At 42.8% G+C, this 27,606-nt stretch overlaps 1 protein-coding gene across 4 annotated transcripts in view; it reads left to right on the forward strand.

Moving 5' to 3' along the window:
* Positions 1-391: 391 nt before the first annotated feature.
* VCL (vinculin) overlaps positions 392-27,606 on the forward strand; it is an 81,162-nt gene continuing 53,947 nt past the window's right edge. The window contains exons 1-2 of one of the 4 annotated variants that reach the window (XM_075935750.2): positions 392-761; positions 25,612-25,682. In XM_075935750.2, coding sequence (XP_075791865.1) covers positions 594-761; positions 25,612-25,682 — 239 coding nt within the window. In that variant the 5' untranslated portion in view covers positions 392-593. The remainder of the gene's footprint in view (positions 762-25,611; positions 25,683-27,606) is intronic. The other 3 variants (XM_075935751.2, XM_075935752.2, XM_075935753.2) reach the window with 3 other exon arrangements.

A 27,606-nucleotide genomic window follows, 5' to 3' on the forward strand; every position in this document is an offset into this window, starting at 1 on the left:
CAGCTCCCTTACGAGTAGTTGCAAACTACACAGCTAGCACGACCGTCCAGAGGTGCACGGAGCCTAGTGGGAGAAGCAGCCCCCGCACCCACCGCCCAGCCAAAGGGAGCGGAGACCCCAAGAGACCAGCTGACCAGGGCGTTCCCCAGCCCTCACGCTTTTGGAATCTTTCATTCCCAGTTAACCCAGCTGCTCCGCTTTTATCCATCTCCTTATATGGACACCAGAATGTCCGACGTCACCTCGAGTCTGGGAAACCAGCGCCTGTGCAACCAAACTTGGTTGGGAAAAGCGGGCTGGAGGCGTTGGAATGTTGAGGGACGTGGCGCCGCAGCCAGTGGGGGCCGCAGGCCGGGCGCCACCATTGGGCAGGATCAGGGGAGTGGGCGGGGAGGAGAGGGGTAGGCTGCGCCGGTTGAAAGCCCCCTCCCGGCGGCAGGCGGCGAGTCAGTGGACTGGGTAGGCGGCGGCGGGTGGCGAGTTCGAGTCCCCCGGCCGGGAGTTCCGCTCGGGCCGCGGTAGTTGCTTTGGCTCCCGCCGCGGGGGCGAGTTTGTGCGGAGTCCGGGCTCCGGCCCCGCGCCCCGCCGCCGCCATGCCGGTCTTCCACACCCGCACCATCGAGAGCATCCTGGAGCCCGTGGCGCAGCAGATCTCGCACCTGGTCATCATGCACGAGGAGGGGGAGGTGGACGGCAAGGCCATCCCGGACCTGACCGCCCCCGTGGCCGCGGTGCAGGCCGCCGTCAGCAACCTGGTCCGGGTGAGTGTGGGCGCCAGGCCGCCCCGCCTCGAACTTCTCCGCTGGCTCCGCGCCGCCCCCGCCCCGGGCTGCTACCTGCTGCGCCGCGCCCGGCCGCCAGGGGAGCCTCGGGAAGCGGCACCCGGCCCCGCCAGCCCCTCAGTGCCCCCCGCCCCTCCCCCCGCCAGCCCCTTCCCCTCAGTGCCCCCCGGGCCCCGCCAGCCCCTCAGTGCCCCCCGCCCCCCCTTCCCCTCCCCCCGCCGCCCCCTTCCCCTCAGTGCCCCCCGCCCCCTCCCCCTCAGTGCCCCTCGGCTGCCAGGGGAGCCTCGGGAAGCGCCCCCCCGTGTGTCCCCCAGTCTCCTCCCCCTCAGTGCCCCCGGCCCCTGCCAGCTCCTTCCCCCCCCCCCCATTGCATCCTGGCCCCCTCCTCCCATCCAGCCCCCTCAGAGCCCCCCCCCCCCGCCAGCTCCCTCAGTGCCCCCTGGCCACCACCAGCTCCCCCTGTCCCCTCGGCCACCACCAGCCCCCTCCTCCCCCTCTGTGCCCCCCTGCCACTGTCAGCTGCCCCCTTCCCCTCTGTGCCCCCCTGCTACTGCAAGCTCTTTCCTCCCCCTCTGGTGCCCCCCAGCTGCCGCCCCAGTTCCCAGCTCCTCCTCCTCAGTGCACACCCCAGCTCCTTGCTCCTCCCTCCTTCTCCTCAATGCGCTCCAGCCACCACCGCCTCCTTCCTGCTCAGTGCTCCTGGTCACTGCCAGCTCCCCCTCAGTGTGCCCTAGCTCTTTGCTGCTCCTCCTCAGTGTGCCCCAGTCACCGCAACCTCCCTCTTCCTCAGTGTTCCCCAGCCTTTGCCACCTGCCTGCTCCTCCTCCTCAGTGCACCCCAGCCTTCTCAGTGTGCCCTAGTCCATCACCACCAGCAGCCCCCTCCTGAGGGTCTCCAGTCACCTGCAAGCTTACCCCTTCTGCCCAGGGGAAGGTGAGAAGTCACGGCACCAACTACAGTGCCGCTCGCCCTGGTCCTGCTCTTCCAGTCCCTCCGTGTCATTGGCACTCTGCAGCCTTCTCCTGGGTAGGTGGGGGGAGGGCAGATTCAGTCCCCCTCTGTCTTATTTTCTCTAGCTGGGATTTCTTACATCTCCTCACCTAATAGCAGTTTGCATCTACACTGTACATTCATGTACGCACGCAGCTCCTGATAACTTGCTCCTTTCTGCTTTGCAAGGAAGATGCTGCCATCCTAAGAAGTGGAAGATGTTTCCGTTCAGAAATGATTGGCTCTCGCATTGAAAAGTGTTCCTTCTGTTTTGATTTTAAAAATGCATCAGATTGCTTAATTATTGTTTGCCTGTGGAGTTGTTTTGGGAGTTCGGCTGATTGTTCAATAGTGCCAAATGCAACAGTTGTTCTTAATGGCCTAAAAAATTGATCTTTTATTTTATGCACCCTGTTCAGAGGCAGTAATGCACCATAATGATTGAAATCAGCATCATTCTCTCCTTGTGGTGAAGCATACATTTTGAAACAGCTGACGCATCTTTGACCTAAGGCCACATCATCAATCTCTTGTTTATATCCATAAAGTGTTTATCTCTACTTTGTTTTATCTATAAATAAGCCGAAAAGCTGCTTTGATGAGATATATGGTTTTCTTTTTTTTTAAGTGTACAAATCAGTAATGATATTAGGGTTTGTTTGCAGTGAAGAGGGATGCACCGTTAGCATAGCCATTGGTATTGGTATGTGTGGAGTCAGGACTTCTTGTTTGTTTCAGATAAAAGCTGGGATTGTGTTTTTCAACAATGAGTTACTGCTCACAAAATGGTAACCATAACTAGAGACAACTAAAAATAAATTTTAAACTCTAATTTTTTGAAACATTGCCTCCAAAGCAGTCCTTCAACAGTCTGCAGTGTTGTTGCTAACTGAATTGTCTTGTATTTCCAAAAGACTGGAATGCATTAAAATGTTTTCATTGAATTTAAAACACTGATACTAAGTTATATCTAAATAATAACAAGCTACAGTCAAAGCTTTGTAAATAGTTAAGTTGCTGTACCATTTCCTAGCTCCACAATAACTCTCTAGAGATTGCATGTAGTTTTTCCTTGTATGTTCATAATTTCCTTTATAGAAAAGATTAATTACTCCCATATCACATTAAATTCTTCATTTTGGTCATTAATCTTTTTTAAGATGCTTGTGAAAAGTGTGTTCTACCTTGTCAGCATCAGTTCCTTAAAATTGGGACACAAGTCTTTACCACCTTCTAAGCAGGAATCTGCACCAAAAAATCCTGTTGCAGTCCATTTTAAAAAAAAGATTTTTATACTACTTTTAATGTGGTACTACAGCAGGATATAACATCTGCTCTGGGAATGTCGACTATATTTCCATTTTACATACATAATAAATATTGGATGACTGTCAATTACTGCTATACCGATGCTTCAGAAAATACAAATTCTATTATTTAAGATAGAATGTCCAAACATGACTGACCTCCAAGCTGAGGCCAAGAGGCTGCTGTGAGATGTGAGGGCGGGGGGAGGGGGGAAGGCACATGGCTGAAAGGCCTGATAAAGGATATGTAGACTGTGCAATTACATGCCATGGTAATTCCCCAGGAATTCCATTCAGTACTTATTACTGTGGATTTAGTGGAGCTCCGCAAATATACCTGCTTTATATCCACGGACCCTGTCTGAATATAGACACAGAAACAAATTTGATATCTGCACAAGACTTGAGATATTAGTACTCACTTCTAACTTAGAAGTTTTGCTAACTTTACACGTTGTAGCAGTAGCTGTTAGGGAAAGCATCTTGGGCACAGAATTTTAACAGTATTAAATATCTGTCTGGAATATTTGTGCTCTTTATTTAGATCTGTGGGCAAAGGAGTTTAGTATATAAGTCCTAATAAAGTGAATATTAAGTGTCTGAGGCAATTTTGCCCAAGGTTTCCTTCCAAGGTGAATTATGTAGTGAAGTTTTGTCATTCAGTGTAAAGCTAGTTTGATTTCACTTCACTGTGTAATATTATAGAGTTTTAACTAGATAAAAGTATCCGAGGGACAGCTGAGTGAGTCTGTAACAGGAAAAACTTAAACAACAAATAGACTAGGACCTCAAACAAAAACACGTAGATATTATCATGAGCTTTCATGGGTGCAACCTACTTCTTCAGATGACAGTAGATTGTGTTGGGGAAATGCAGTCATACAAAGATTACTTTGTTCTTGACAATTAATGCCACTTAGTTTGTCTTCCCTTTTGGGCTGTGGATGTGGGAGGCCTCTTAATTTAATATTTGCCCATAAGCTATTTGTGGTATAATAAGTACTATTTCTCCCCTGTAGCCATGTGGCTTGGCTTGCTTCAGAAATGCAGAGTCACTAGAGGTGGTGTTGAATCAGAAATGTTCCTGAAAAGGTTCCTTAGCTCAGTGTTATGGAGAAAGAATGGGAGCAAATTTGTCAGTAGGCTCTTGAGAGAAGAAGCAGCTTTTGTGAACTTCTGCTGTCCCTATTTACAGTAAGAACTAGGAAGTTTATTCATCTTTGTGTGTTGTTTATACTCAATTTAAATAAGTTTTTAGTGTTTTGTCAAACCTAGAAGTTGGAGACATAATCAGTTGGTAGAACTGAAGAGATCTGTAGGAACTTTGAAATAGTTTAAAAAAAACAAAAAAGCAGCCTGATATTTACAGACAAGTTTCCTGAGAAGACGATGGAGAGAGAAAAAGGCTGTACTGGTGACCCGGTGACATTGCAGTTGAATAACATGTCTGTCCAGGAAGGGGCAGGTTGTACTACTTGTCCATAGTCAGGAATTTCCATTTCTAATTATATTTTTTGTAAAAATGCTAAGTGTAGTGCATCACTCATAAAGAAATTGCTTGTAAGTCAGCCTTTGACAGAATATCCAGTAGGTTGCTAGCTGGAAGACTTATGCTACGTATGGTCAGTGCTCAGAACCCATGCTAAGTGGAGGAAAACATGGGTGGCTGAAGATTCTTGCAAAAATGTGTTTTTATGCACTAAAACTAAGACCATGATGTTGAGGTTTGAGTTTTAGCGCAGAACTGACAATATACAGAGATGTGTGTTGCTTCTGTTCTTAAGGATCCTCTTTGAAGAAGTCAGTGCTGTAAGTAGTTAGAGGGTTTCTTTTGCTGCCAGTGGGCTAAAAGCTAGAACTTAATGAAATGCTTTTTATTCTTGTATCAATTTTTATTTTATTTTTTAGTAATTTATTCATCTTCCTTACCCATCCATAGCTGGGTAAGACTGCATCAGGGTGTGTGTGGAAGACCTCAGTATGGATGGTAGTGGTGGTGTTGCTGTATGAGTCTGCCACAAACTCATCCAGCAGCTGTTCCATGTGCCTGGGCCCAGTTCCCTGCTCCCAGCATTGTGACCTGGCTCCTGGGGTCACAACACTGTCCAAGTTTGGCCCAACTGCATCTCTTGTCAAGATGACTGAGGCAGCAGTAGGCAGTTTGTCCAAATCTGAGCAAGGTGGGATAGGAACCACTGCTATAGGGTGAAATTTTTGTTTCATGTTGCTTTAATCACTAGGCTGGATTTATTTTGGGCTCTTTCAATGCCTGTAAAATGGAAAGCATATAAACTGAACAGTAACTGATGTGTGAGTAGATTTGACAGCCCTATTTAATTAATTGTTCTGTGAAATGAAGTTCAGAACTTTTATTTTGGTCAAACTCAGCTGGATACAATTTAGCTTAATAGTGAAGAATAAAATGAATTTCTGAGACTGAGTCACTAGTTAATCTACCATTTTAAGAGAAGTTATAGTACTGTGCAAAATTACCTGTCTATAATTAGGGAGTAGTTAAAAAATAAGTTTTGTGAACTGTCTTGCTGGGAAGTCTTTGGACATAGACTGGCCACTTAATTACGTACCCAGAATTACTGCTAGACTGTGATCTCTAAAAAAATCCCTTATAGCTAATAAAAATGAAGGTAAATAAACCATATGCTCAGTCTGAATTTTGTTTATAATTACAATGCAACTACTAGTTTGTGCTGGCTTCTGGATTTCTATTAGTGTTTACGCACAGTGATGTATAGAGTTAAAATAGTTGTTCTGCAGAATTGAGGGAATATCTGTTAGCCTTTCAACAACAACCCCAAATGGGCAGAAGCCATTGTTATTCATGAGTACATGTTTCATGAGTGGTGGTAGATATCTTGGTCTGCAGCTGTGGTAGTTTGAATACTTTTTCCCTGGTACATGCTACATAGGAAAGGAGTAATTAACTAAAATTGATTAAACCAGTTCTTGCCACAAATAACTAAATAATCCATAGAACAATGGAGACAAGTGATATTTTTTTTTTCGTAAACAGGGTCTTTAGATTTGAAAAACCTTTAGGTCTGCACAACAGGGCCTTTAAGTGTGTGTGTGTGTGTGTGTGTGTGTGTGTGTGTGTGTGTGTGTGTGTGTGTGTGTGTGTGTGTGTGTGTGTGTGTGTGTGTGTGTGTGTGTGTGTGTGTGTGTGTGTGTGTGTGTGTGTGTGTGTGTACTCCCAAAAAGACTGTCTTAGGCTTTTAGAAGTAAATGACTGTTTCTTTCTACAACTAGTTCCTGTCATCAGTGTGCGTGGGTGTTACATGAATAGAATGTGTGTGATTCTGATATTGCTCAAGAGATGTTAGTCACATTCTAACATAGACCCTTAATATTAAACTAAATAACATTATCTGGGTAAAGCATGGCTTCCTTCCGGTTCCTTGGAAAGTCATCAGTTCTGCACTCTTCCTGCTACCTCAGTTTTATTAGTTCTTGCCACCTCTCACCCACCATCTTTCGAATAGTTAAGCTTTCCCTTTCCCAGTACCTCACTGAGGTTCCTCTATCTGGCAGCTGTTACTTGAAGCAGCAGTGGTAGCAGGTGGGCTGTCCTGCAGCCTTTGCTGATAGTGGTGGCAGACAATGATCTCCTCTGGGTGTGCTATGATTATTTTGGGGGGAGGGGGAGAGGGAAGCCCTCTCTAGAATGTGATGGGTTGTTAGCTGGGCAGTGGGGGACTATTTGGTTGTTGCAGTGAGCAGATTATCCCTAATGGGGCGCAGCGGTCACGGTTTTCTTTGTCTTATTGGTGGATCTGGATGCACAAGGCTCCCCACCCCCAGTCATCACTCTTCAGATTCTGTGCTGGAGCTTAGCAGACAGAAATAAGCAGCAATAAGGGCGGGCTGTGACTCCCAGTGAATGCTTGTCCCTGTCGTCATCTGGTGCTTCTGGGGAAGTTGGTAGTGTGGGTTCTGAGAACTACTTAGTGTGTACTTAGGTATGCCTAGGTGCATTAGTGGGGTACACAGGCTAGGAGCTGCACCATTGTCACAGTAAACGATGTAGTAGCACACTCAGGACTGAACATTCTTAATGAACAGAAATGATTTGAGCGTTTTGGCAGGTATTGATTGCAAAACAATTTATTCCATTTGTCGTTCCCTCGCTCCCCATCTCCACCAATTTAATTGATGTGTGAGATGATAACTCCAGTATGCACAAGGCAAGCTTAAGGGTTTTGGGGGGAATTTAATGTGATGATTCATTGGGAGGTAGCAGTCAGTTTGCAGTAGTTATTCTTGAGACTTTTTTAAAAATCGAGCTTTTCCTTTTTGGGTCTTAATTAAGGATGTATTGGGGGTAACAAAGGGCATGCGCATGCTCCTATATATGTACAATTTTACCTGCTTTAACAAGTAGAACAACAATAAGTCTCTGATACTTGGGTATATCCCTCTAGAATCAAAGAAACTAATTATTCCACCAGCCCAACTGGATTCCTAAAACAATTGAAAAATGAAAAGTAACTTGCTGGAGGAGTTCTGCCTAGCTAAAGAGAAGATAAAAATATTTCACTGTAGCTTTGTATAGCTTACCGTTATGACTTAAAATATATGATCTAATCATTGTATTTAAGGAGAGAATATTTATAGATAGAACTGCTTGTTTAGGAGTAGTTTCCTATTCAGAAAGGGATAGAAACATCTGTTTTACTTCAGTGTACCTGCAGTTACTTGATGATTTAGTGATCTTTGGACATTCTCTGTAAATAGTGGTCATCTCTTTTGATCAAATAATTTGATAATTCCAGTTGATTAACTTTTTAGATGAATAGTCAAAAAGAAACCAGCTTTGGGGTAATGCTTGCTGGCACACATCAATAGCTCGGTTTTTTGTTTTCATCAGTTGAGAGTGATCTGTAAAAGAGATGAATCAATTCTTCATTTGAATGGAATATAATCTTTTGTTCTGCTGATCTATTCTGTGACTTCTTTCTAGTCTCTTCCAACCCTTTCTGAAAGGAATCTTCCACTTCTTATTTATCAATGTAACGATCTTAACTGTTTCAGTTAGCTAAACAGTTAGTGACTGTCTCCTCAACTTGCTTCTAGGCAGAAAAATTGAGGACATTGGTGATTGGTAACCTGAATGTGATTGGGTGGACATAGCAGTTCAGAATGTTGACAATGCTAACACATCACCTGTGTTGCAGAAAATCTATAACTTGTAGCTAGTCTGAGGAGTCATGTTATTGTTTCAGTGTAACTTTATTGTGGTGAAACCATTTTCAGCCTGATAACTTTATGGCTAAAAGCTTTTAGATATTTGGTGCAATCTGTGGAGGCAGATATCTGTGTGACATTCCATTCCATATTCTTTATGAAAATATGTTTAGGCTGTGAATATGACATACGATGTACTTTACGCACGATAACTTATGTAAGGTAGCATTGGTTTGTTGAATATGATTATCCTATTTGTGTGCAGGTATCATTTTTATATTCAATGTTATGAATATTGACTAACATAGCTATAGTTCAACTACGCTACTTTGGATGATGCTTACTGCTAACACTTCAATGGTCCAGCACTGAGGACAATGGACTGTAAAAAGGCTTGGCCTTCCTGCGCATTTTGACTTATGGATGCTATGGGGCTACAGAAAACAGTTCAGAATGTGGTGGAAACTGCAGAATACGATTGTACTACATCAGCTTACCAAGACGTAGCAGTTTGTTTTCCAGATACAGTTAACTTCCGATAATCTGGCACCTTTAGGACCCGGGGGTGCCGGATTATCAGATATGCCAGACTATTGGAAGGGGGGGCTATGAGGGGTTTGGGGTGGAGTGGGGGGGATGCCACCGCAGACCCCTCATAGCCCCCCCTTCCGATAATTCGGCTCTGCCCCAGGCATCCCTGATTCAGCCACTGCTGGTCAGTTTCAGCAGTGGTTGAATCAAGGACACCTGCAGTAGAGCAGATGGAGTGCTGCCGGGTTGGTCCGGTAGCGCCGACCCTTGGCGCCGCGAGACCAACCTGGCAGCCCCCCAGCTGCTCTGCCCCAGGCGTTCCCAAGAGCAGCTGGGGTGCTGCCGGGTTGGTCTCGCGGCGCCAAGGGTCGGCGCTACCGGACCAACCCGGCAGTCCCCCAGCTGCTCTGCCCCAGGTGTCCCCAAGTCAGCCGCTGCTTATACTGATCAGCGGCTGACTCCTTAGAGCAGATCTACCTCGGGCTTCGCCTTGGGCTTCCTGGAGTCAGCCACTGATCAATATCAGCAGCGGCTGAATCGGGGACAGCTGGGGTGCTGCCGGGTTGGTCCCGCAGCCGCGAGGGGCAGCGCTATGGGACCTACCTGGCAGCACTCCTGCTGCTCTGCCCCCGGCTTCTCTGATTCAGCCGCTGGTCAGTTTTAGCTGCGGCTGAATTGGGGAAGCTGGGGGCAGAGCAGCTCCAATGGTCCGGCTGCCCGGAGCACTTCCGGGTTCCTGATGGTGCCGGACCACCAGGAGTGCCGGACCATCAGATGCTGGACCATCGGAGTTTTACTGTATTTTTCTCCTTATGGCTAGAATTTGGGGTGTGTAGTTGCTTCCTTGGCAGAGTGGGTACTCTGGGTGAACAAATCCTGTTTTTAAAAACACGGCCAACATGTATTAAGATTTTTAAACACCACTTTACACCTAATTACTAGAGAATTATGTTTAAAAAATGTCAGTTGGTTGTGGTGAACTTCAGTATGTTTTTCTAGTTCTTTTGTGTTCCAAATGTGGCATTAATTTGGTCTTGATTTTAAAATGTACGTTTTCCTTGTTAGTCCCATCTTAAAGGATAGGGGGGACAGTTCAATTCACAGCCCTCATTTCCTTTGAATGACAGTTAGTGGCCATCCACTTCAGTTAATCTGATGCACTTAATTTCATTTGACGTTGCCTAAACCAGTGTTTCTCAAACTGTGGGTCCTGACCCTCCGGGGGGGTCACGAGCAACTTGGGGAGGGATCGTGAACAACTTGAAGGGGGTCGCGAGCAACTGAGAGGGGAGTCACGGTATCACAAGTTTGAAAACCCCTGGCCTAAACCATAGCTGTATGTATCTTGTTTAATATTATCTCTATTTTGTATAGTCACATGATTTGCTTGCTTGTACTATTACAGAACTTTTTTATGTGATGTTTCTAAACGTTTGCTTCCAATTGTATTGAAATCAGTTGTAATTCTTCTCTTTAATGTGCACCCTATTGTTGCATGTAGTCCCTGTCCGTAAGAATGCTTTTAGTCAGGTAACACTATGTCTTTATTGGCACTTGCTATATTAAGAACATTCATAGTTGAAATGACAGCTGGAACAGAGAACCAGAAATAGACCGAATCTTATCTCAAACCCTGAACAGAAAGCCTCACTTCTCATCATCCCATACTTTATTTGTAATTCTTAAACACTGTGTATCACTATTCCTCAGACTTTGTCCTTTTGAGGTGGCTATTTGTAATTCTCTTTCATTTTATTGTGAATTTCCTTCCTCATTAACTTGACATTTCATTCTTGTGGAATAGCTTCTGCCATTACAATGTTGGGAGTCATATAGCAGATGCTACTTCTAAGGGTGAATGTCTGCAGTGTGGTAGTTTGGGTCCTTTCCCCCAACCCATTTTTATATGTAGAACAGCTTCAGTGTCAAATGTCTTAGTAAATATAATATAGCTTCATTTCAGATATGCATTTCTTTCACATAGCTCCAGTGTTTAAACAGCTTCAAGCCTTGGACTACAATGCTGCACAGTTCATATAGAGACAGTTACCTGGATTTTTTGTTACCCAGCTTCAAATATTGTAAAGCATATAGGGGGCTTATTCATCAAAATGATTCACGCATACTACAAAGTTTTCAAGGGGAGGGGAAGTCAACTGAAAAAAATGGTGTAAACTGACTTTTAATGCATGAAGGTCCTTATTGAAGAATTTGTGTAGTGCTTATGTCCTGTTGAAGCCAATGAGACTATTCATATGCCAAAATTTCTGCTGAATTAGGACTTTTACACACAATAGTCTTTGATTTGTGTCATAGTGAAAGCAAGAGAACTAGACACATTTAATGCTGGGCTGGTAGGATTTCAGCGGTACCCAACCCCCTCAAAAAAGGAGGGAGAAAGCCAAATAAATATATTATCCCATTGAGCAGTACTTCTGAAAGTGTACCACAGAAACACTTTCAGAAACACTTTAACTGGCCTCCCTGGTTTGTATGTACTGGTGCCACGGAGCTTCACAGCTCCCATTGGCTCTGTTCTGTCCTACTGTGTTGCTATCCATACGGTCGGCTCCCATCCTGAGAGGAGAATTCGTGCTGCTTTTGAAAGGGTTATATAGCAAGTTGTATCTTGATGAATGATAAGCCTTTGTGCTACCAGGGGCTCACCAAAGCGCTCTTAATATGCTCTCCTTTTTTGTGTGCAGTAGTAGTTAATGGCATATTATCCTTGGATTTGGCTATCAAAATGGATACCTGCAGTGCCCTCACTGGCCTCTGATAAAATTTAAAAAACAATGAATAGTCATGCAGCACCTTAGAAACTAACAAAAAATGTAGATGGTATAATAGTTTGACTAAAACAAGGTATATGGTATTAGAGACATCAGCTAATGTTAATGCCTCTACATGGCAGTCCCTATTCCACTGTTCCTTGTAAGCTGTGCACTTGTGCAACTGCTCAGGAGAGATTCAAGTGCTGCCCAGCTGGTTAGCAGAGCACCCACAGTTAGGATTTTTGTTTCTATTAGTGGTGCTCATTCGCACATGCTTCAGTGCATGTTTTTATTCTGCACATGGATGGAAAAGATTAGAGGGAACATTGCCCCATACCTGGCATGAACTATTGCAAGAAATTGATATCACTTCTGTGAAGACAGATTGAACTTTGGTTTTTATTTGGCCTGTTTGGGTGTCTCTTGTACAGTTACTCTTATGCAATGCTGAGCCTTTCCTCTTTCTGTAGTGCAGTCATCAAGGGCTGGCTAGGGAAGAGAAGGGAGGAAATGGGAGATGCCCCGTAGGGAATGTCTGTACAGCATTTTGGAGCCCACAAGATGGATAGACTTGAGCTAGCTGGTCTTGTGTTTGTGTTCAAAATATAGCTGTGCAGACAGTGCTTTGCAGTTGTAGTTTGGGATGGAGCTCTGGCCCAGAAGCCCATCCCTCTCAAAGCCCAAGCTGCAACCTCAGCCGTACCTGTCAGACTGCACAACTATATTTGGAGTGCAAGGGCCAGCTTTGCTAGCCCAAGTCTGTCCACTTGACCCGGGGCCTTGGTTCTTTGCAGGCTACCAAATACTGTGTAGATGAGTAGTGGTGGCAACTGTGAAGTACTGGCTGGATGGGGGTATGCCCTCAGAAACCCTCTCTCGCGAGGGACGCCAGGCCTGGTGTAGGGTGCTCCATTGAGTCCTAGCACAGTGTTTCTTAAACTGTGTACTGTGGCACACCGGTGTGCTGCGAGACAGTTGGAGGTGTACTGTGGCCTCTTAACTTTTTTTCCCCCCCCTTCCTTGGCGGAAACAGAAACTCAGCTAGGACAACACGCACGACAGTTAAAGGGGCCGCAACTTTTTTCCCCTCAACTTTCCCCCGGTGTTCCGCTTTAAAAAAAAAAAAAAAAAAATTCCCCCGGTGTTCCGCAGAATTAAAACATTTAAGAAACACTATCCTATCATCTACTTACATCCCTGAGGAAAAGGGAAGTTAGTAAGGTGGGCTGGAACGGTTGTCGTTTTTGAAATCTGATTCTATTTACTGGAATACAGAACTAGATACACACACTCAAAGGGAAGAGAAGAAAACAGCAAAGATAGGAAATGCAGCTTCTGTCTTTGGTGTTTACTTTCACTGCAACCTGGAGAAATACAGGAACAGCATATGTTCCTATCAGTGCTGTCAAGGTCTGGTAACTTGTACCAGCATCCAGCTGTTGAAGGCATTGTTTTTAGATGCATCTTTCTGGTCACAGGCCTTCAGCAGTGTTACAGAATATACAGTCCTGGCCTTCTATGCTGGACTTTTATTAGACCGAAAGAAAAAAGGAGAGGACTATGTAAGAGAAGAAATAAGGTAGTGAAGGAACAAGACATATGGGGGTGGTACAGAGACCATGGCTTACGTTCCAGATGATATTCTGGTTTTGCTGAAACCAGTGGAGGTGGTTGTCACCTGGATCCCTCTCTCTCTCTGGCCTGAAATGTCTGGTCAAGACATTTCTCAGGATTAGAATGAAGAAGGTCCCAGGCTTTCTGGAGATGGTAGCAGTCATGATGGTGATGTAGCCCGTTTTTCAACATCTTCCCTTAAGGACTCCGAAAGGGAGAATGACGGGCTAAGGATCCCAGAATGGGGAGTGATGGTCAGAAGACCCCAGAGCCTCATTATTTGGGCCACAAATTAGGCCTAATTCCCAACACATCAGTTTTGGTTCACTGATTTCTGATTCTGTACTTCTCTTGTTTACTGGACATGTTCTTAATGCAAACCTTGAATTGTATCAGTAGGCCTTGTTGTTTGGACTAATTCAGTTTCTCTGTCTCCCTTATAGACCGTAGCCCATATTGTTTTGGGTTGACATTTTATTAACTTTCACAGTTAAACTCATAATTTAGATTAAGTTTACAGGCCCAGTTATATCACAACAGTGTGTTTTTACACAGCAGACATCACATTATTTTATGGCAGGGGTGAGAATTCTGCTTCATGTTTTGATCTTCATATCAAGAGGTGGTTCTGTCTTAAAAAAGCCTTTAAAATATATGTGATTTGATGTGGACTTCAGTTTCCTTTAGAGAGACACTGTACTGAGTTAGGGATGTAAGCGACTAGTCCCTTGACTATTAATACAGATTTTGTTTGAAATCAGACTCTGCACACTGGTTTCTTTTTCTATTATCTTTCTTAGTTTTCTTTGAACTATTTGTAGTGAACTTGCTTCCAGCAAACTACACAATTTTTAAGAAAAGGTGAATTGTATATAAACCTTTAGGGATCACTTTCCTTGTAGCAATTTTTACTTTGGTAGCATTCCAATTCCATTAGCTTTCCCCCTTCCTTTTAATGTCTATTGGAGCTTTGACACTGGGCTCAAAATAATTGAGACTTCTATGCCAAACACAGCTAAAATGCTCTGCATTGAATGAACAAAAAAGTCTTAAAGCTAGCAAAATGTTTTACAAATGTCTCATGGACTTGTGAACTTACACTTGAAGAACAATCCAATATTCTCATTCCATACCCACATGTTACTACCTTTTGAGGGGGAGTGGAACATTTGTTGTACTGAATTAGTGTAAAAAGGTAATATAACACAGTCTAACAAGGTTTGCTTTGAGCAAATGTTGTGGTTATTAATCTCAATGTTCTGGTGGAAACATTTGTGCTGTAACTATGATGAGTAAGAGAGGATTCAGACTGCAAAATATTGCTTTGGCTGCTTTATAGTTTCTTTATACTTGAATGTCTTTGTGTATGCCAGCTTAAATTGAATGGAGACACAGCAGCTGTTCTTTCACTGTTCAGCAGGACACCCTTCAGTTCAGATAAATAGGAGGCAGTAAATTGTGTATGGTAATTCCAAAGTTGTTTTGACTCCTTAGCAGTTCAAAAAGGCATGGAATGGTTCAAGGAAGTCTTCAGCACTGCTTGGAGTTAGGAAAACAGTAGAAAGCTTTGTTCTCTAGGGAGAGTCAAGTCCCCCAAAGTGCACTTACTATTCATGGAGGTATTGAAAGTACTTGGTATTTTTGCAGGATAACATCATCCAATGAGCTTTCAGAGAGATGATGGGAAGTTTTTTAATAGTTACACACTGATGGCATTAGCAGATGGATCTGCTCTCCACATTTAGCTTCCGGTTGTTACGTTTAGTTCTCCAACAGCATTGAATATTAAAATCAGTATTTTAATGGTAGGGCTTGTGATTTTTGGTTTTAATTATTAGACACTAATAAAACACCCTGATACAACATAACAAAAACATTCCAGTGTTTTAGATAAACACTAATAAATACTTGTATCTGAGGTCTTGTCTACACAAAGCAATAATGCAGACCATATAGGAGCATCATATTTTTAAAGCACACTAATGCGTTGCATGGTAATTGGTCTGTGCAGACCCTGCTGGTGCTCACTAAAGGTTCCCTACTGTGCTTAATGTAGTGAAACAGAGCCTTGATAAAGCATACTAAGGAACCACACAGGCATTTCACATTACAATACTATGGTAATGCATAACGTGTGTGATGAATAGACTGTATATTATTTGCTACTCTGTGTACGTGTACACATACACACGTACACCTCCAAAGCCCTCAATTTATGGATTTTTATATAACACTCAAAAAATAAACCCTGAAAAACAGAATCCCTCTTGAATAGTCTGTGAATGGTGGCTGGCAAGTAGTAGAAGTGCAGCTGTGGTCAGAAAAAATTACTCTCTTTCTGGGGTTGGGTGGGGTATCGTTCTCACAGACTGTCAGCTTTGGACCAAAATCACTACTCCTAGCCTCAGTTGGCTTTGTAATCTGCTGTACACTCAAGCGCTGATGGAGCTGGTACTGCCAGGCATTCTGAGCATCCAGGGAAACAGGGTAAAGTGTGAATAAGAACAGATCCATGACAATTGGGTTGAGTTGACTAGCGCTAAACTGCTCTTAACAGAAGATATCTTCACGCTTCCTCATTCTGGCAATAAATTCCCCTGATCAGTGCCATACGAGGGGTAAGAACAGGACAGATGTTCATTGGTAGACCATCTGTCACAGATTCACAGGATCAGAGCTACGTCCCCACCTTTGACAGAGATTTTCCGAGAGATTGTTCCAATGTGCCAAAGCTCCAAGTGTTCTGACCCTTCCTCTTGGGTAAACCAAGCAGCCTCATCACCTCCTGAGACTGAACTTCTGGGCATTCTGCATACAGTAAGCATCTCCAACTGAGAAGAAGCCTACACTACAAAACTAATGTGACTTACATTAAATCGACGTACAGCAACGGCAGTAATTAAATCGATTTTTCATGTCCATGTTACCCTCTGTCTGTCAGTGGTGTTTGTCCTCAGCATGAGCACTTCTACCAATTTAACTGAAAGTAGGGATGTGAAAGTGTAACCATATACATGGTTAACCCATGAGCATGGGATCATTGGTTAACATTCACGGTTACATATAGGCTCCTGGTATGCACTAGGAGCTGGCTTAAAAGCTGGTTCCCTATGTGCACCAGTTCATGGGGAGCCACCTGCTGCCCTGTGCTGCTGCCTTTTATACAGCTGCAGATTCGCGGGGAGCAGGAGGGAGCTTACTGACAGCCTGCGTGTAACTGTTGACATTTTCAGCAGTTGCATGGCTACTTAGTTACACACATTTTAACATCCCTAAGTTACAGTGTGGGAGCACTGACGGCTGCCAGAAGCACCACTGCCTGGGGCTGGCTGACAGCTGACAATCGCCGGGGCTGCTGGGCTGTCAGCCATCCAGGGCAGGCAGCTAGAACAGTCAACGGAGTGTTTACACTGATACTGTGTCTACCTAACTACACTGACCTAAGCAGTATAGTGAGTGGCTTAGATGAGCAGTGTAGCTGCCTTATGTTGACCGAACTCCGTAGTGTAGACCCAGCCTGAAATATTTCTGATAGAGACTTGCACAGTTTTCAAGGCTAATGTACTTCACTCAGTATGTGGAGTGACACTGAAGTACTATTTCAAGAAAAAGTAAGCTTTATTAGTTAGTTGGAACACAGCACTAGAAGTCCTTCTATTAACACAGAGAAATAAAGGTCAAAGCATTGTCCAATCTCATCAGTCCAGAGCAAGTCACTTGCCAAACTGCAGTGAACTCCATATTTCAGTCTTGGTTTTCCTCTGACCTCTTTCCTCTTCAAACCAAATGGAAGTTGTGTATGTGGGAACACATAGTGGCTGTACAATCCATCTGCCTTTTTGACTTGCTGGTAGGTTGGCATGAAACTATCCATGCGAACCTATATAAACATAAGTAATATTGCAGTGAATCTAAGCTGCATATGAGCATTTTTAACTTCTTGATGTGGCCATGGGTTAAGGTAGTTTATCATTCAACAGAAATGAGGAACTCAGTAAATATTGAATCAAAATTATTCTGTGTTTCTACAGGGGATCAGTAAATCTCTCTTCTGCACACATTTGGTGAAGATGTATTGGTGCAGGACTATGCTCTGATTAACGATGGAGAGCTTATCTGAAACGAAGACCTGCATGCAGTATGAACCTCCTTCACTGCAGTCCCATCTGTTAGAGTTCTGTATTAAAAAAGAATGGGGGGAGAGAGAAAAACCAAAACTGGATTACAAAACTGGAAAGTTTCAAATTAATTTTTGATTTGACGAAATTATCTGGTAGAAAAATATATTTTCATTTAAACACACACAGAGTGAAGGAATAAATGGGGATTAGATTCTTCCTTTGGAAGTTGTCTTGCTAAATAAAAGGATAAGGTAGCATTTCTATAGTATTTTCCCTGGTTCGCAGTATTTTTAATGATCCGTTTTTAGCTCCCTCCAAAGATCTGCTCAAAATTGGAAAAAACGTTACCTTTTTTACAGTAAACAGAGCTGATCCGCATGGATGCAGATAATCCATCAGGATATTGCTGGCTGGGATATTTGTGATCTAACCTCAGGCAGTCTACGTGGGGGAAGGCACTGCTTTCCCAAACCGCCAGCCTGGCTGTCCGCCCATACTCTGCCCCCAAAATGCCAGCTGTAGGCATTCTGGGGGCAGAGTGTTGCTGCCCCGGAGCGCCCGTCCTCCAGGGCTGGGGAGGCTGAGGGCCATGTTCTCTCTGCCTGCCCCTTGTGCTGGGGCCAGGGAGGCTCAGGTGGCATGTCGCCCTCCCTCCCTGTGATGGGGGGCAGGGCCTAGGCAGAAGGGGCAGGGCTGGGAGTGGGGTTGCGGGCTTGCCTTCTGCAGCTGCCCATGGACATAGCAGTAAGTCCTGCAAGCATCCTATTAAGATAAAAATTTAAAAAATGAACTGGAAGTAAAAGTATCTTTAAAGGATGGTAGTGGTAAAATTATTACCTATGAAAATTGACAATACAATGTACGTGTGAATCACAACATTTATGATAACCTGCAGTCCTTTGATAGTTAAAAACAAAACCTGTATGTGGGGAAAAAGCAAATCTTCATCCAAATTTGCCATGACTGGTCACTATAAGCTCCAAGTCTAATTTTCACTTATGTTACTGCAGTTATCTCAAAAAGCTTATTTTTAATTGTAAGTTTAACCACGCATTTATTTTCTTCCTATTAAAAAGAGAAAGTGCTTTAATGTGAGGACATTAATATCTGGGGCTGTGTCTATACTACGGGTATCCTCGAAAAACTCTGCCGTGTCCAGGGAATGTATCTGCTCTTCTGCTTTTTTTTTTTTACCATGTTTTTCCACTTCCACGAGGAAGAAGGGCTCTTCCGAAAGAGGAGGCTCTTCCAAAATTTGGCCCAGTGTAGACAGGCCAAATTTCAGAAAAGCCTCTTCAGAAAAAACTACTGGAAAAAGGTACGCAGTGTGAGGAGTGCAATCTGCGTACTTTTTTCTGATAGATCGTTGAAATCCAGACATAGCCTGGGTGAGATCGTTTTGTTTGTTCTGCCTTTAGCTTTTTCTACAAAATGAAGCATCTTGCTCTATTCCTGTTCATTCACTGTTATAGAGCCAGAAGTGTACATGGCCTTTCTTAAATATACACAGTAGAAAAAGACATTGTTAGATTTGTCTTCAAGGTCCAAGTCTTTGATGAAATTATTGAACTGTCAGTGAGACTTCCCATTCAAATGGATGAAACTAACAATTTCTAGGACCATGTTTGTAACATTTTTGTACTTGAAATGTCTGCCTGCGAGATGTTCGTGATGGAATAACTCTGGAAATTTGGGTTGCTTTTCTAGTCTGATAAGGCCTACTTCACCCCCTATCCCCACCCCTTGCAGGACTCCATCCATTGCAACACTGACTAGTTTATCCAGTAGCATGCTGGCTTTTGTCTGGTTTCACGAGGCATAAAGGAGCGGTCGTCAAAGGCTTCCCTTGTTGACCGATCCTCGGCTTGACTCGCTTGCTGTGCCGACGATCAGCTGAGCCAGCATAGTGTGGTGGCCATTTTTATTTTAATGAAGCCAGGGATATTTAAATCCCCGCTTCATTGACTGTCGGGTAGCCTATTTTACATGTAAAAATCTTCCTCCCATTCTGGCATAAAACTAGAGATGTAAAATCCCATATAATTATTAATTGGTTAAACATTGTTTAACTGATTAAATGGGGGCAGGCAGGGGAGAGTGGCCTCCCCACCCACTGCAGCTGGGCTAGAGAGGCCCCCGCCACGGTGTGCCCCATGTTGCAGGTACACCCCCTGCCTGCAGTGGGCCCTGCAGGGATGGATTAGACAGACCTCTGCCCACCATGGGTGGGGGTCTATTCAGCTACTGATGGTTAACCAATCACATCTGTACTTAAAATTTCCATTTTTCATTTTCATACTTGCCTTTATTACAATTTTAAGATGTCATCAATGAATTTAATGTAGGGATAGCACTTGAGTTGCATTTGACTAATGTTAGATTTATGAACAGTAAACACAGCCTGTATTCTACAGCATGCGGGGAGATGCTGAGCTCATAAGGTCTGCACATGTCTGAAGACAGAACAACACAATTCTCCAAGATAGTGCGCACATGCGAGCTTGTTTTTCCTGGTGGTCTCACTCTCACACTATTGGATTCACCTGGGCTTAACTTCTCTTAAGTGTTGCTTGAAGCTCTCTCTGCCTTTTCCCCATTCTCTGCCTACCAGACTGGTGGCAGGAGCTTGGGGCTTCTGTCTCATAAGAGGTGTGTGTGTGTGTGTGTGTGTGTGTGTGTGTGTGTGTGTGTGTGTGTGTGTGTGTGTGTGTGTGTTGGGGTTTCAGCTGATAAGACCCCCAAGACCTCCCTAGCCCTTCACAAGGCAGAAAGCCCTAGCTCCACTTCTGTGCTGCAGGTGAGAAGCCCTTTGATTCTCCCCTCTCAGTCTGGTAGATGTAGAATGTCCAGTAAGAGGCTCTGAGAGCCACACTTATAAGTATAAAAGAGCTGCACATAGCTTGCGAACTGCAGCTTGGTCACCCCTGCTATATACATACATAATTTATAGTTGGTGTGTAGAGTACTGAGATCTGTGTCATTTGAGTTTCAGCCATCCTGCTGAAGGGGGAAAACCAGCCATTCACCTTACTGGTTTAGCTCACTTATCCACGTGTGAAAATGATGACTAATAGGACTGCTAGTACCGGACACTTCTTTTGCCTTTAGGAGGGGAAAACTCTTGCTCTCCATTAGCAAAGTGTTAACATTTTGTGATGCATTTCTGACCTATCACATTTTAGAGGCCACAGAAGAAGTGCCTATCTTTCTTTCCCTCACATGTTCCTATTAATACATTCCAAATAATTCTGTCTCTGCTTCTCCCTGTAAAAAGATGGTTTAACTTTTATTTTTGTGTTGGAGATGAGGATGTTGACCAACACTAGCAGTAATACCACCTTGCCCACGTATCATTGGTGTACAGTATACTCTGCCCCTCTTCAGACTAGTACGTTTCTATTAGCAGAAGGCTTACAATGTCACAATTGCCCTACTTATTATGAACCTTGCTGGTGGGCTACTGCAGTTCACGTTGTCTTTCTCCAAATATTTACATACTTCTGTTGCATTCTGTATCACCTAGTGGAGCCACTTTGAGACTTAGGGATCTTTCACAGCTATAGTTGTCTTAAAAGTGGGTCAAGGAACAGTTTATTGAGCTACATCTAGACTGCAGGCTTCTTTCGGAAGAAGCTTTTCCGGAAGAGATCTTCCGGGAAAAACTTCTTTTGAAAGCGAGTGTCTACTCAGCAAAAGCGCAACGAAAAAGTGATGTGCTTTTTTGAAAGATAGCATCCAATCAATGTGGACTCTATCTTGCATTTCAGTTGTGATTACTGTGGATGGAGTGGCCACCAGGGCACCTGTGCTTTTTCCTGGAGGCCTCTACTTTTGAAAAAACACTCTCTTCCACGTCCACACATGCCTCTTTCCGAAAAAGCTTTTTTGGAAAAACGCTTCTTCCTCGTAGAATAAGATTTACTGCTATCAGGGGAAAAAACCCTCCGTTCTTTCCACGCTCTGTCGAAAGAACATAATAGAAGTGTGGACGTAAGTATTATTTTTCCAGAAAAATGGCCGTCTTTCCAGGGAAAACTCTGTAGTGTAGACATACCCTTGGTGTTTGCAGTGAGAGGATTTTTGTGCTTCCCTCATGAAGCAGAGTTGACATATTGAAGTTGTGTACTTCACCAATTAGAGAGTTGCCATTTTTTTGTTCATATATAAACCTGACCTGGAAAATCTAAAAGGAGAGAGTTTAATCTTTCTTCGGGACTGATTAGAATGGGGCTAGCATATTATAATCTTGAAATAGTTCTTGTCTCAGAAGTATTGCAGCAGGAGAGAAGCTTTTCATAATAGTACTGGGAAAGTTTTTCAAAATATTTGGCATTGATTACCTATTTGTTTTTGTGTTTCCTTTCATCTTGATTTATGTACCCTGCATTTAATCAGAATACTTATTTAGTGGACTCATCTGTACAGGGATACTAGGCTTCTGCTGTATCAATAGAAAACAATTTTGCTGTCCAAATCATGTCACTAATTCTGGTTTCCATATAATCTTTTTCTATAAGGGAACTGTTGTAGTTGGATTGTAGGTTTCCACTGTAGGATTTCCTTGGCCCTTGGGCAATTTTAAACCGGTGTTTAAAAATTTCAGTATAGCAAGTAAGTTCATTTCTTTATGTTGGGGACAGATGATTGAGCTTTAATTATCTTGATTTATTACCCGAGGATTTGGGAATGGTGGTTTGAACCTTCTGGAATTCAGTCTCTAGTGTAATTTTGAGAACCAGCCAAAGAAAGCATGCATAAATGAAAGATAGGACCTGTAAATAGAACTGAGGTATTTAAGCACATGCCCGACTTACGGTGTGACTAGTTCTGTTGACTTAATGAAAACTACTCATATGCTTAAAGCTAGGCATGTACTTAGGTACTTCAGCAAATCAGGCTATATTGCAGTTGGGTGAAGTGTCAATACTGCAGTATTAAAGATTTATTTTTTTATCAAGTACTTTATGGTCTTCCTATGAACCACAGTTAAGTAAGGGAGAGCTTGATATATTTTTTTTTTTGTTGGTTTACTTACAGATTTATCTTGCAGCTCCTACGCAGAAGTGTAGTCTTTATCAGAACCGATAAAATAATGCCAGAGTGTGTTTTTTACACATCTGTCAGTAACACCCTTTAAGATAATGCAAATAATTTAAGACTGGAAGTGGAACAAATTAAAGCTCAAGTGCTAAATGTGACAAAGATGGATTTTGAATAAGAAACATGCACTAGAGCAGTGGCTCTCAACCTTCCCAGACTACTGTATCCCTTTCAGGAGTTTGAGTTGCTGAGTACTCCCCAGTTATAAATGACTTGCTTACAAAATCAGACCTAAAAATAAAGAAGTGTCACAGCACACTTATTTGAAAAAATATTTATTTTCTAATTTTGTCATATAATTATAACATAAATCCGTTGCAATATGTTTTCCTTACAGCAATATAAAGAAGTCATTATCTGTATCAAATTTTATTTTATGTTGACATCACTAGTGCTTTTTATGTAGCCTCTTATAAAGCCAAGCAAATATTTATGATGTACCCCTTGAAAGACCTCTGCATATCCCCAAGGATCTATGTATTTTTGGTTGAGAACCACTGCACTGGAGTAAAGGTCTTAGGATGTGTTTTCATTATTAGAGCCTTGATTTAACAAATTACTTTAAAAATATGAGTTGTCCCACTGACATCAATGAACTGGAATAGCAGGCACAGAGTAACATTTTAAATAGGTATTACCCTAAAAAAAGCCTTTTTGTGAGTCCTTCAGTCTTCATTCATTCTTGCTTGTAAAACGTATAACATCTTCTCTGTAGGAGAAGGGCATCATCCCATTAGAATATTTATTGGGATTGAGGCGTGACAAGTGAAATCTGCGTTATATCTGACTGCTTTCATGAGCCAGCCAAACTCTTTGTCGTTATTACTAAACCAGACTGTGTGAAGTAGAATTGACTTAGTGATTCTTGATCCTTTTTTAAATTAAATTCTGCTGGGTGACAGTATCTGGGGACCAAGCTCCAGAGAACAACTTTGAACCTGAGACATACTATGTTTTGCCCTATTTCAGTGGCTATTCCTGTGTGTGGTTGCTAAATTCCATTCTGTATTTATGTGCTTAATAAATATAAAGAAAATAAATCAACTGCAAATTAAGCACTGCATTTACAGCCTCAAATCAGAGCAATCTGAATAAATAATTTGGTAAACTCACCCTTTGTAGTAAATATTTGCTGTTAGTTGGTCTCAAATGTAGCAGTTCTGTACAAACAAGAGGCAGGTGTACATTTATCATAATTGCTGACTGAGTCCATTAGCATTTGACAGATGCTTATTTTTAGCCTGGTAACCTGCACCATTTTTTATTGTTTTAGGGCTGACAGAGGCAGAAAGGAGGCAGGGTGGATACGAGTAGGCGACAAGATTAACCAATAAGCCTAGGTTTATCAGTTAATCATGTAGTTGTCTACACGATAAATGCCCTAGTCTGAATATACGCAAAAAGCAGATTGAGAAGTACCTCCACATAGAATCTGGCTTGTCTTTTCTCAAGTATGCACACAGCTCTGATAGACGTGAGTGGGAATTCCTGTGGGGGGGTGGGGTGGGTGTGTGTGTGTGTGTGTGTGTGTGTGTGTGTGAGCAGAAATGACCCTTGTAGCTTGCAAATGTAGCACTTAAATTACACTTACAATATGTATATTAGTGGTAAACGTGGGCTATTTTTTGGTGTGAGAACTAGAAAATGTCAGGGCTCTGTATTCCTGTGTCTTGTCTCTGTAAAGTTTAGAGCAGAGTATGTATCTTGAACTCATGGAAGACACTTGAACATTTGAAGCTTATGCAAGCTCTATGTGTATCTTCTGGATTCTGACACAAGTTTTAATAAAATGCTCCACTTTTAGCATCTCTCTGGTCTGGGAGTGTAATGCAGGCAAACCTCTTCAGTTTAATGGTTGTGTATTAAAACACATTTTTGGATACAGTAAAAAATAGGATACAATGTTGTCTGTACCTCATGCAGCCCTGCAAGCATTTAATACAGACTAGTGTCTGGGTGAAAGACCTTCTGATTCCCAGGGCCTTGCTGAATGGCTTATTCAGCTGGAAAATACAGTGAACAATGCAACTGGAAATACTCTGTCAAGTTTATGATCTCATAGACCACAGAGAACCAGCTGCTGATTGGAAAGATTTGTGTAACACAAGAGCTCTTGTGTATGGAAAACAGGGAACGTTACCCCTATCTTAGTTCAGTCCCTTCATTATTAACTGTGAGGGGAAACTGATGCATCATTATTTTTGCCTGAGGATAGTCTATAGTGTGTTTACGTGTGTTTACTTCCTGTAGTTAATTACATTTTCTAATACGCTGGTCAGGTCGAAGGGTAGAACAGAGATTAGTGGGTTTTTTTTTTTTTTTTTGTTTTTTTTTTTTTTAAAACCTTGGGGCTTTCTTCTGATTCACATTTTATTAGCAATCCTGCAAAACTTAATGAGGAAATAAAGTTGCTTCTGTTTTCTTGCATAATTATGTAATGATGATTTTTCGTACTATTTCTGGAGAAAGATTTAATAGGTTTAATTTTAATTTATATGTAAATATACATAAAATGCATTTATTTCTAATACACAATGTGACCAGCACCAAGGTAATGTTGGTGTACTTAAGAGGGGACATTGTGTCTTTAGGGTATTTGACTATTAATATGCACTTTATTAAAGAGTTCTCATTTAGCTTATACTCCTGCTCACATAAGTGGAATCACACAGTCCCATTAATAAGACTGCTTATAAGATTAAATGTTCAACTCATGTTCTTTGCTTTATAAGAATAAATAGATAACATTTTTATTTTATGGCTCAATGCTGCAATTCGTGCTCTTGAAATGCATATTATCTGTTATAAAAATTACTATCTCTTAGTAGTGAGAATTGCTTCCTCAAAACTTAACTGAAGCAATGTTTGTGTTAGCATTATTAATTTGACCAGCTGTGTACAGGGAACATCCATACTACAGGCCACAAAACTTGTACAGTGATTAACAGGTAGTTTACTGTCCATGAATTGAATTTATTCCAAAACCCAGTAAACTTTAAAATTGTTAATATTTAGCACATGCATAATTCTTTATATATGCAACAACCTGTATTAAAAATTACCAAAAATAACTAATTTAAGGGCTTGTCAGTTACTAGTTCCTTTTTTTATGTATGTTCTTACTGATGTAATCATTGACTAAAACTCTGAAGTTGAGGAGTTAAATATGACTCTTGGATTTTTCATGCAGGTTGGAAAAGAAACTGTGCAGACAACTGAAGACCAGATTTTGAAGAGAGACATGCCACCAGCCTTTATCAAGTAAGTTTATCAACATAAATGAAAGTGCCTGCCATAAGTACAGGAATCTGTATATAGAAGTAAATGATTTTTATGATGAAGGGAGAGGGTGGTCCTTTATTATTAATGGTGGATAATCTCAGTGATTTGCCTTTTACTTCCTTTATCTCACTGACTTATTTAGACAGAAAGATTATAGGCTTTTGCTGACAGGAATAGCCAGATGCCAAACCTTTGCCAGAGGTAACTACTTTGCCAGCTTTTGCTTGTTATGGGTAGCTCCCCTCCCTATGTTATTTATCTTACAATCTGGAGGGACACTGGTGAAGGGCGGGTGAATGAGAGTATTACTTCATGCATCAGTGAGAAGTATGCTAAAGAGCTTTTTCTAACACATTTAGTGCTGTTTTCCCCATAAGTGTTTTCCCGTCTTTTGGCTGTAGCAGGAGTATGTCCGTGACCGCATAGCCAGTTGCTGCATAACAATGCTTGGAAATATTTTTAAGAAACCTAATGACTAACGTATGGGCACTTCTAATCAAGTTTATGGCTCAGCACTGATAGCAAATGATTGTCTCCTCTGTGGCCTTGAGTCTTAAAAATGAAACATCACTTTTTAGTGGTCATTAAACTGCCACCACCTGTCACTGTCGAACAGCTTAACTCTCCTTGAAAAGACTTCCCTTACTGAGTCACCCCCGTGAAGTCAGTATTTTCTTTATTAGCAATAAACCAGAACAGGAAACGACTGAACCAAAGACTAAAATTATAAACAAAAGATGGATGGCGTGGAGAAGGGAAGAGAAATGGAACAGCTCTCAGAGAAACGTTTTTGAATAATTTTCTGTAATAGCCTTTGTGAAGATTCACAGGCATGACAGGGCTATGTTTAGGCTTTTGGAAACTTAGAGTTATGCAAAATGTTTTATTTTGTTGCTGTCCAACATATATAGATAGCCATGGCTTCACTTTATTTAGTTGATGCCCTTTGTTTAGGAGGGTGGTGGGAGAAGCAGATGGAAGAAATTAATGACTTTCCTGGAATATGTGAGCCAGAACTGCTTTGTGGAAACTCTTATTTATCAGTCATTCAGCAAGTTAATATACGTTAGACTGACGTGGAATTGTCTTGGAAGTTTTATGTAGGGTAGTTAAGCAATAGCTGCTGGGTCAACTATGAATAAATTTCATATTTTAAACCTAAGTGTTGATCTAAGAACCAAAATATTAAGTTCAACAGCATTTGTCTGACTGTTTTGGATTTTGTTTTGTAGTGAAAAGTAAGAATCACAACTATTTGCTTCACTGTTAAATAAGTGCTACAAGTTTTAAAAAAACCCAAACACATTCCAATATAAAGATATAAAATTTCTAGTGGAGTTTTGGAAGTACAGGCAGTCCCCGACTTACGCGGATCCGACTTATGTTGGATCCGCACTTACAAACGGGGCTTTTCTCGCCCCGGAGCTCACAGGCGGCGGGTCGCCACCCGTGTCCTCTGGGGCGAGAAAAGCTTCTCCTGGTCTGCTGGGGGGGGTCAAGCAAAGCTGCTGGAACCCCCCCCCCCAGCAGACCATGGACACCTGAGCAAAGCCGCCACCTGGGCGGCTTTGCTCGTTTGCCCGGGAGCAAAGCTGCCCAGGTGGCGGCTTTGCTCTGGTGTCCTTGGTCTGCTGGGGGGGTCCAGTGGCTTTGCTGGACCCCCCCAGCAGACTAGGGGGACAGGAGCAAAGCCGCGGAGCACGCCCGCAGCGGGACAGCTCAAGCGCGCCCGGGCTGTCCCGCTGCGGGCGTGCTCCGCGGCTTTGCTCTCCGTTTTCCTGGTCTGACCAGCAGACCAGGGAGATGGGGAACAAAGCCCCGGAGCACGCCAGCAGAGGGACAGCCCAGGCGTGCCTGGACTGTCCCGCTGCCCGCGTGCTCTGTGGCTTTGCTCCGTGTCTCC

Source organism: Pelodiscus sinensis, chromosome 8, assembly GCF_052426305.1.
Source record: "Pelodiscus sinensis isolate ZL-2025 chromosome 8, ASM5242630v1, whole genome shotgun sequence".
In the NCBI taxonomy this organism is placed as follows: domain Eukaryota; kingdom Metazoa; phylum Chordata; order Testudines; family Trionychidae; genus Pelodiscus; species Pelodiscus sinensis.